Below are 9,979 nucleotides of genomic sequence, written 5' to 3'. Positions count from 1 at the left end.
GGGGCGGGGTCTCGGGGGGCGGGGCCGTAGCGGGAGCAGTAGCCTTGATTGGGTGGGAGGAGGCAATCGGTGCCGGGGCGGGGCCTCGCTGGGGAGAGACAGACGTGATTGGGCGGGGGGAGGAGACGGGATTGGAGTGGGTGTGGCCTCAGCCGGAGATGAGGCGGGGCTGAGGCAACGAACTGGGCGGAGATAGAACGCTGCCTGGCTGGACAGGGTGGGGCCGCAGATGGGAAACAGCGATTGGATCGTCTGGAGGGAAACAGCGAGGCGAGGTGTAAAAGGGGGCGGGAAGGACCGCCTAATGTCGCCTGGCTTGGCAGCACAAGAAGAACGGAGGTGGCGGGGCTAGATATGAGAAAGCGATCTGAAAGAAATGAAGAAAATGGACCGGCAGGGTAGAGGGAGGGGACAAGCCTAGGATACTTAAAGGGCCTGACTGGCCGTGACGGGCGGAGGGAGGCGCGGGATTACAATGGAACAAACTATGCTGATTGGACTGAGTTGGAGGCGAGGAGAAACGAAAGCTCTTAGGTCCGGGCCCAAAACACGGGCAGGCAGCACCTGGTGGAAAGAAGCCAATGAAAAAGGCAGGGTTGGATCCCTAACAGGGTTTAGACTGGGACAGCGCTTAAGAAGGAGGGGAGGAGGGAGGGGTCTGCAGAAGATAGAAACAGTTCTGATTGGACTTGACGAGGGGTGGGACTGAAAGGGGGCGGAAACTGGGATTGAGAGTGGGAGGCGTCAATGAGACTTAGTCGGACTGAAAGGGACAAGGCCAGAGAAAAAGCGAATGAGACCAGATAAAAAGGGGTGAAGGTTAATGGGGCCTGGAAACCTGGGGGCGTCTGGTTAGCCCTGAAGGGGGCGGGCCGAGGCTGCAAGCTTGGCCTGATTAGACAGAGCAGGATCGGGGAAGTAAGGGTCCGGATGGATGGGACGGGACTGAGGAAAGAAGGTGGGTTCTACAAATAGCATAAAACGTCTTGAGTGGACCGTGAGAAGGAAACTAAGGGAATAAAGGGGCTTGGTGGAGGCGAGGCAGAGCTAAGAGAGAAAGGTGATCAAGAATAAACGTCCTGGTTGGAATGGGAGGATGGAGGGCACGCAATGGGAAAAGTGAGCCTGGGAGAGAATGCAAAGCAATTGCGCTGGACGGAAAAGGTGTGGGGTCTGGAGTCTTGGGGGTCAGGCAGCCTAGAGAGAGTCCTGACTAAAGTGAGCGGGGCCTTATGGGGCAAAACAAGATCTCCACACTGTTGGAGCAAAGGGTCGAGGTCTAGCAAATTGTAAACTGCAGACGGGAGAATCAGCAGATGGGTAACAAGGATGGGATAACAAGGGAACCCAGTCCTGCAGAGAATAAACAGCCCAGGAAGCACCGCCAGACTGGGGCAGTGCGTAGGACCAAAGGTAAACGGAGCGGAGTTGAGACTGAGGCCCGGGAGCCGGAAGAGTGGAGAGTGGTGGTGTTAGATGCCGTTGAGTCGTCTCCGACTCAGAACTACCCTACAGCAGAACGCAACTGGAGAGTGGGGGCGTGGGTAAACGAGGGGCGGGGCCAGAGCAATGCGAACCGCCCCGGAGCGGGCCCGGCCCCGCCCCCTCGGCGGACCTAGCCGAAGAGCTGCAGGGCGCAGGCGCAGGGGCCTGGGGCGGGGCCAGCGGCTGCGGCTGGGGCTGCGGCGGGAGTAGGCGGTGCCTGTGGGAGCGAAGGGGGCGGGTCAGGGGCTGCGGGCGACCTCCCGCTGCATTCTCCCTGGCCCGCCGCCTCCTTCCGCAGGTGCGGCGGCTGGTTCGTATCGCCTCCCCACCCACCTCCCGCTCCTGTTCCTGTGTCTCTCGTGGTCTCTCTCTGTCCCCTTGTTCTCTCCCTCCTCTGAGTCTCTGCACCTGTTCTTTCTGGATCTCAGTCCCCGCTCCCCTCTCTGAGTGGCTCCCTCGGTCTCAGTGCGATTCTGTCCCCTCCCTCCACCTCATTGCCCTTCACTCTTCCCCTCGGGCCCCTCCTTCTCCTCCAGGTCTCTGCACCCCTTCCTCTGGGTTTGTGTCCCTTTCTTCCGGGTCTCTAACACCTGCCTTGAATTGCCCCCTGCTCCGTCTGTCCCCCCAGCCTACCCTGCGTCTCTGCCTTTTATCTTTGCAGGTCTCTGTCCCAATCCCCTGTTCCTTTGATACCAACTTGTGCATTATCCCCTCTCTTCCCTGTTTCCCCTCATCTCTGTTTCCCCCTCTCTCTGGGTCTCTGTACCCATCTCTGGGTCCCCCTCCCTAGGTCTCTGCCCTGCCCCGAGTCTCTGTCCCCCTCTCTTCTGGGTCCCTGTCCCTCTCTCTCTGGTCTCTGTCCTCCTCTCTGCCCCCTCTCTCTTTGGATCTGTCTCTGCCTCCTTCTCTCTGGGTCCCTATGCCCCTCTCTCTGGATCTCTGTCCCCCTGTCTCTGGGTCTCTGTCCTCCTCTCTGGGTCTCTGTCCCCGTCTGGGTCTCTGTCCCCGTTTCTCTGGGTCTCTGTCCTCTTCTCTTAGGTCTTCGTCCCCCTCTTTCTGGGTCTCTGTCTCTGTCTCTCCACTACTCCCCCACCCCCACCACCTGTCTCTCTGCAGCTCTGACATCTCGGTCTCCCTCTCACCCCTCTAACCCCCATCCTGGCCGCGACTTGGGCTGCAGGGTTGCGTCACTGCAGAGTTGCAGAAGTGGGGCCCGTCCTGCAGACCAGGCAGGTGTTTTCCCTCACTCTCCACTCCCGATCCTGGGCTCGCCCACTACCCCAGTAGCCAGGACCCTCGGGGAGGCCTCAAGCCTCTGATGGGACCCAAAAGGGCAGAGAAAAAGACATCGGAGCTTCATACCCCTCTCTCCCAGAATTCTGGTGTACCCCCAGGCAGAGAAGCCGTGAGTGCTGAGGTGAGGGACCGCTCGGGGGTAGGTTGGGAGTGGGGCTGGGGCTGGGGCAAGGGCTGGGCAGGCACCAGGGGCTTGGGTAAGGGGCTAGGGTGCAAGGCATAACGGGAGTATAAACCTACTCCCCTCCCACACACCTTCCCCCTCCTTCCTTCTCTACACTCCACTTTCTGGCTTTTGACAGCAGCCAGGGGGGTCAAGTTACCCAAGCAGCCTTGTCCCAGAGGGAGGTCAGAGGTGTGGGAGACGGTGGGGGCTGGGGGAGGGGGGCTGGAAGGGGGGAGGGTTCGGGCCCATGGCGTGGGAGGGTCAAGTGGTCCGGACTCCCTCAGGCCCTGGGAGAATTTGAAGGCTGACACACCCTCACGGCCTTCCCCAGACTCCACTGGGGTATTGTGGGGAGGAGGGGGAGCCTGGACTTTCCACCCACCCTTTGGAGAGGATGGGGCTTCCACACGCCTGATGAGGGTTCGGTTCACGGGACACCCAGCCCCTTCAACCCAGGGGGAAGTACCCTTTTTGCAGCGGGGGGAAGGGGGGACCAATTTCTGCCTTTCTCCAGAACCTACCCCATTCCTTCCCAATCTGCCTTCGCCCAGGCCCTCAAAGCACAAAACTCCCGAAAGCGCCAAACTCCCACCTCCATTATCCTTGCCCCCCCAACACTCCCTCACCTGTTCCCCAAGACCCTGGATTTGGGGAAGGGTCTTCCCCTCCTTCACTTCTAGGACCCCTTCCATCTTCCTCCGCCCCCATTCCCATTAGTTTCAAATCTAGCAAAGGGAGCCTCCCGGACGCTAAAAACTGAAAATATGGGGGACCCCCTGCCTAGGATCCTGGGTTTCCCTGATACCTTCCAAGTACCTTAGTCCCCAAAGCTAGGAACTGGGGGGAAATCTCTCCGCTGTAATCTTTGGGTCCTCGTCTCCCTAGCCTCCCCGCCTCCCATACAGGGATTTGGGCTGTCTCGCCACCCCCACTCCTGAGCCTTGGCCCCCTCCCCCGTACTCACCCAAAGTCGTGGCGGGGCGGGGATGGGGGATCCGGGGCTGGCGTTGGGGGGAGGGGTGACCCAGCCCCGGCAGCTCTGGGCAGCGAGCGGCTGCGGAGGGGGGAGTGACATCACCGCCGGAGGAGGGCAGCAGCGCTCCCCCTTACCCGGGGGCTTCAAGCCCCGCCTTCCTGGAGTCCCAAGGGGAGAGAGGAGGAACAAAGAGATGAAGTCTGCGGAAATGATATCCCCTCCTCTTAGAGCGAGAGTTGGAAAACCTACAGCCGATTGCAGCCACCCCCCCATGCCACCTGTCGCTCCCGTCGCGACCTGTCGCCTCCCACGAATGTTGTGGCTGCGCCCGCCTCCGCTAACACAGGAATACGCCCTGGACTACAACTTCTATGATCCTTCGCGGCGCCGGCCGCCTTCGACGTAAGGCAATGGAGGTGAGGGGCTTCATGGGATTCGTAGTACGAGGCCCCCGTACGCATATGAGCCCCGGAAAAAGGGTGATACCCTTGCCGCACCTCTTCTTTCTCAGCTCCGCAAGTCCTCATAATAATTTTTCTCTTTTAAAAAAATCATGCCTTTTTAAAGAAAAACGCAATCAAAGTAGGTGCAATGGAAATAGAAGATTTACTATTTTTATCACTGAATAGCGGGGCCTTCCGCTACCACCCAGGCACGCATGCGCCTAACCAGGGCGTCGCCCGGAGAACTGCGCCTGCGCAGCCCCAAGCCCTCGCCGCCCCGCCCCGCGAGGACGAGCGCGTGCCAGCCCTACTCGGGCTCCACCTCTGCTGTTCCCGCGGTCGAAGACAGCCACGTAACTCCCCAAGAAGACGTCGCCGAGGATCCAGAAGGGCCCCTCGGGCGAACGTATGTCCAGAGCTTGGAAGCCGGACAGGCAGAAATGGATTCCAAACCGAGCAATCTACAAGGGGACAAGGTGGAGCCAATTACGTGTCACGCCCACGGGCCTCCCGCTTAGTGCACGCAAGCCAGAAAGCATTAGTTACCTCGGGGACGGGACGAGCTGTGTCTGTGGCCTTCACCTCCTCCCAGCCACACCCTCTCAAGCCCAACCACACTGCGTCACTTTGATTTCACTGGGATGTTAACCCACCTGAAGGACATAATCTTGGCCCGTGAGGTTAAACCAGACTCCTCCAAGCTGGAAGGAGACTGGAGGGAGAGTTGGGATTTTCGAGCAGTTGATAAGATACTGGAAAAGAGCAACAAATGGAGGTGGGGGAGGAACACCTGCCGTGGCTCCCCGGTGCCCTACGGTAAGTCCATACAGGGCGGTAGGTCCATACAGGGCAGCGAGCTATTCAGGGCCTGGGGTGGTCACACCTGCTGACTTCTCTCTCCTTAGTAGCTCTCCTCTCGCTCCTATATAATTTTTGCCACTTTCTCCAAACTCATTTGGCCAAACTCCCTTTTCTTCTCTTATCTAAATGTGGATTGTGCCCACCAGTGTGGTTTACTTTTCATACATGGTATATCTAAAGTTTTGTTTTTTAAATAAGTTACCAACCAGATGCCATTAAGTCCCCTCCAGCTCATGGCAGTGACCCCATGGGTCAGACAGGACCTGTGCTCCGTGAGATTGTCACTGGCTAATTTTTGGGGAATCAGATTTCCAGGCCTTTCTTCTGGGTGCACTTGAACCAGCAGCCTTTCAGACAACAGCTGAGCCTGCTAACCTCTTGTATCACCCAGCCTTAAAGACTTGGGAGGGGGGGTGTCCCTAAATATGGCTCCTGAGATTCCTTCACCCCTCCCCTAGACATCCCTGGGGCCCCCAAGCCTCCCAGTCCCATCCGGCCCTGAATAAACCTTCATCCACCCAGGCAGTTCCTCAGCTTGTTCCTCCAGCCACTGAATCACTCAGGACGGACATTTGGGTGGTGTCACAGGTCCCGTCCCTTTGGCTCTGGGGTACCTCGTAGCCACCTCCTTTCCCCCGTAGGGCCCTAGCATTCTTACTGATGTCCCCCCAGTCAGTAGTGGATTTTTCCTGGGTGGTGGGCCCTTCCATCAAACCCCCGTCAGCCTCCCCAGCCCCCCCCACCAGAGACCAGGTCCTCACCTGTCCCGTCAGCAGAGTGGTACCTCCAATGGCTGAGTTTAGGGCCTGGATCTCCTCAGAGGGTCCCGTGATGAGGGACGTGCCTGTGTCTAGAATGGCAGCACAGCCCTGGGCACAGAGATTCAAGGCGGTGCCCACCTTCACTCTGAGGGAGAATGGGTGGTCACTGGAGCCCCTTGGACCTCAGACCCAGGAGATGCGGCCCCTCCTGCCCCAGACCCAGGAGTCCTGGTCCCTCCCTCACCTCTCCACGTGGATCTGCCAGAAGGCTGCGACAGTGACCGGCACAAAGGTGAGGGGTGGGATGTAGTGTGCCGGGTCCGAGCCCCCCAGGACCAGCTCTCCTCCATCAGCCCCTTCGGGGTCCCTGCAGAGGCAGAGCTCGGTCAGCATCACGAGTGTCCCCCCTGCCAGCCCCAGGAGCCACCAGGGATGGGACTTCCTGTCAGTGGGAGTGGTCTCCAGGATCTACGTGGGGTCGTGGGCTGCAGGCAGGGCCTCGCTGTCGGGATTGAAAGCAAGCAAGGCTGGTGAAGAGGGAATTAGGAGCTCCTCAGTGGAGGGTGGGCTGCAGGGAGTTGGGGACTTTCTGAAGTAGGGATGGCACGGGCCTTTTGGGGAAAAATTTCTGGAGCTGAATGTCAAGGCAACCAAGTGGACCATGGGGTTAATGGATTGGCACTGGGAGGCGTGACTTGTGCCTGGTGAGGCTTTCTGTATTAAGTCTTGGCATCTTGAGAGGGATCAGACTTCTTAACGTGCCTGCGAGTGATGGGAAAAGGGGGTGCGGACTTCCTGGAGAGGGGAGGAGACGCTGAAGAAGGAGCGTAGAACCCTCCAAGAGGTGGGGGTCATTTCCTGAGTGCTTTGGAGGCCAGGCTAATAGTAAGTGTAGGGTTTCCTGACCATGAGTGGTGGGTGGGATGTTCTGAACACTTCCTAAGTGGTGAGTGGGACTTCATGGATTCAAATTGGCAACACTTGACTTTTAAGTGGGTATTCTCAAATGGATTTTTTTTGTAATGGTAAGGAGAGGGATTCTGAATTATATTTGGTTGGGTAGCAATCTCCTGGTGCAGTTCTTGAGTTCGTCTTCAACTATCCATCAGTGGGTGGGACTTCTGAGGGCCGAGCACTTAGGTTAAGCTGGTGACTTCTGGAATGGGGGCGGGACTTCCTGTGTTGGGTAGATGAACTACTGAATGGAGACTGGGTGTGACTTCCTGAGTGGAGAGCGAGACTTTCCGTCTTGGGTTGTTAACTCCATAGGGAGGGTGGCCGTTTATTGGGTCAGGGGCTAGGATTCATAGGAACGTAGATGGATCGACTGGTACCTGTTGAGGTAGAAGGAAAAAACAGGCTTGTCCAGGAGCCCCCGGTCCACCAGTACGTCCAGCGGGGGCCGAACGCCTTCCTTGGCCAGAATAGGAAAAGCCAGGCCCAGTATCCCATCAAAGTGGGCAAAAGTAAAGACGAGGCTGGGCTCCCACAGGGCCTCTCCAAAAACCACCGATGCACCCTTCAGATTCCCAATCTAGGGATGGATTCACATGGGGCCAGTTACTTCTGGAGTGACGTTATCCACATAGCCCAAGATCCCACAAACCAAGGCATGAATCCCGCATCATCTGGAAAAAAGTCCCAATTTCCTGGGAAGCTTTGCCTCCTTACTTGGGAAGCCCCATCCTTGCACCAGGAACTCTCACCCCATCACCCAGGAAGCCCCGCCCCGCCACTTGAGAAGCCCCGTCCCTCTACCAGGAAGTCTCACCTCTCTCTCTCTTAGAAGCCCTGCTGCTTCACCTATAAGCTCAACCCCCTTCCTGGACCAACTAGGGTAGACACTGGGTATGTCCCAGGCTCAAGCCTTCCTGGGATGGAGGGTCACGTACAGTCAGCTTGTCCTCACTTAGGATACCACTGAGCCGTCCAGTTCCATACTGAATGGCAAACCTGGTCCCATTGGGCCGGAAGGAGCTGGAAGCTTTGGGGTTGAAGCGGTGGTGGAACCCTGGGTCAGAAGGTCAGGGAGGTGTCACTGGGCGAGTGTCACACGAGGTGGTGACTCAAAAGCTTTGGGACGCTGAGCCCATCCCCCCACTCTTCCCTCACCCTATCCTGCCTCATCCTCCCCCATGAAAGCTCACAGCAGGGCAGGCTGAAGAGGTGGCATCTTGCCGACGGGACCCAGAGGTTGGAGGAGCCGGTGTCAAAGAGGACAGAGAAGTTTTGTGGGGGCGTTCCCAGCCCAATTTCTCCAAAATATTGTACCTGGTGACAGGAGACGAGGGTGAATGAGGAGCATGGCTTGAGGGTGGCAGGGGCTGGGGGCACTCACATTCATGTAGTTAGAAAGAAGGACAGAAGTGGAACGGTTCCCAGGAGACAGGGCTCCCAGCCTTGGGTGTTCTGGTGGCCATGCCCTCAGGGAGTTGACGCCGAGTCCAGGGTGCACCCGCCGAAGAGGGATCCTGTGGGCAGAGGGTGAGGACAGTCAGGAAGGTGCTCTTCCTCTATGGCACATTTTCCCAAGTGGGACACAGTGAGAAGCCAAACTTCTCCAAGGCCTTGCAATATCAGTCTTGATCAGAAACCCTACAAGAACAAACTTCCAGAAAACTCTGCAAAACCTTACACGGTGTAAGAATTCCCAGGTGTGTAGTAGAGCTGACAAGGGACAAGGTTGTAATCACTTCTTGGTCACAGCCAGCTACCCAGAGGGACCAAGTAGTTGAACCTGTGGGCTCGGGACCAAAGTCACAGGGGATATCAAGCTCAATTGGCTTAACATACTACACAAAACATTGTTCCACCTCCTACTTTGGCAAGTAGCGACTGGCATCTTAAAAGCTTGCAAGCAGCCATCTAGATGCAACGATGGGTCTCTCCTCATCCAGAGCAAAGAAGAATGAAGAAAACCAAAGATTCATGGAAACATTTTTAGTCCTCGCAACTGGTACACCATGCGATCCTCAGCCTATACGACTATGAGACCAGAAGAACTAGATGGTGCCCAGCTACCACTGTCAACCACTCAGAGGGGGATCTCTGTAGGAGATCCTGGATAGAGAGGGAGAATAATGTGGGACAAAACTCAAAATCATTTGGGGAAGAAAAAGGGACTAAGTTTGCTGGTCTGATAGAGCCTGGTGGAACCACTGAGACTATGGACCCTAGCTGTCCTTCAGGTCTGGAATTGAACCCCCTCCTGTGGCTTCCAGCCAAACAAAAGACAGGCATATGAGTTGAACATTTACCTGAGGTAGGTACACTCCTTGGAGAGAACAATCATGGGAGAATAGAAGGGCTGTGTATGCACAGGGAGACCAGCTCAGGGGGCAGGAGTAGATGGAGGGATGGACACAGGGAACAGTTGACTGTCAGGAGGAAGTGGGAGTGGAGCTGTTGCATTGTGGTGAATTGTAGTCAATGTCATGAGACAAAGTGTATGTGAACTGCTGTATAGAAAGTGAATTTGCTCTGTAAACTTTCACCCAAATCACAATAAATAAATAATCTACATGATTGATGACACATCTCACCCAAAGGCTTGACGAGAGCAAACCACTCCAGATAGATCATCCCCAAAACCTTATAATAAGCTCAAACTCAGCTAACTCACTGCTGTCGAGTCGTTTCCAACTCATACCGACCCCCATTGGGTTTCCGAGGCAGTAAATCTTTATGGAAGAAGATCGCCCAGTCTTCCTTCCAGGGAGCAGCTGGTGGGTTTGAACCACTGACCTTCCAGTTAGCAGTCTAGTGCCTTATCCACTATGCCACCAGACCAAACCCAGTGTGTGTATCAGGTGGATCCTGGTTCGTGGCAGGCGCGTGTGTCACACAGTAGAATTTCTCTGTGGGGTTTTCTTGGCTGTAATTTTTATGCAAGCAGGTTCCCAGGCTTTTCTTCCACCGTGCCTCTGGGTGAGTTCAGACCACCAATCTTTAGGTTAGTGGTAGAGCGCTAACTGCCTGTGCCACCCAGGAA

At 56.6% G+C, this 9,979-nt stretch overlaps 1 protein-coding gene across 1 annotated transcript in view; it reads right to left on the bottom strand.

Moving 5' to 3' along the window:
* Positions 1-1,615: 1,615 nt before the first annotated feature.
* The window catches only part of NAPSA (napsin A aspartic peptidase), a 14,792-nt gene continuing 6,428 nt past the window's right edge, over positions 1,616-9,979 (bottom strand). Inside the window, exons 2-11 of the mRNA XM_042783245.1 lie at positions 8,327-8,459; positions 8,136-8,259; positions 7,881-7,999; positions 7,323-7,522; positions 6,233-6,355; positions 5,989-6,133; positions 5,020-5,118; positions 4,593-4,827; positions 3,912-4,081; positions 1,616-1,702 (exon numbers count right to left, since the gene is read on the bottom strand). Of these exons, the coding sequence (XP_042639179.1) occupies positions 1,616-1,702; positions 3,912-4,081; positions 4,593-4,827; positions 5,020-5,118; positions 5,989-6,133; positions 6,233-6,355; positions 7,323-7,522; positions 7,881-7,999; positions 8,136-8,259; positions 8,327-8,459 (1,435 nt within the window). The remainder of the gene's footprint in view (positions 1,703-3,911; positions 4,082-4,592; positions 4,828-5,019; positions 5,119-5,988; positions 6,134-6,232; positions 6,356-7,322; positions 7,523-7,880; positions 8,000-8,135; positions 8,260-8,326; positions 8,460-9,979) is intronic.

Source organism: Orycteropus afer, unplaced genomic scaffold (genome assembly GCF_000298275.1).
Source record: "Orycteropus afer afer isolate SDZICR_OR568_19922 unplaced genomic scaffold, OryAfe1.0 scaffold00766, whole genome shotgun sequence".
Lineage (NCBI taxonomy): Eukaryota > Metazoa > Chordata > Mammalia > Tubulidentata > Orycteropodidae > Orycteropus > Orycteropus afer.
This window is presented reverse-complemented; position numbering and strand designations above follow the sequence as displayed.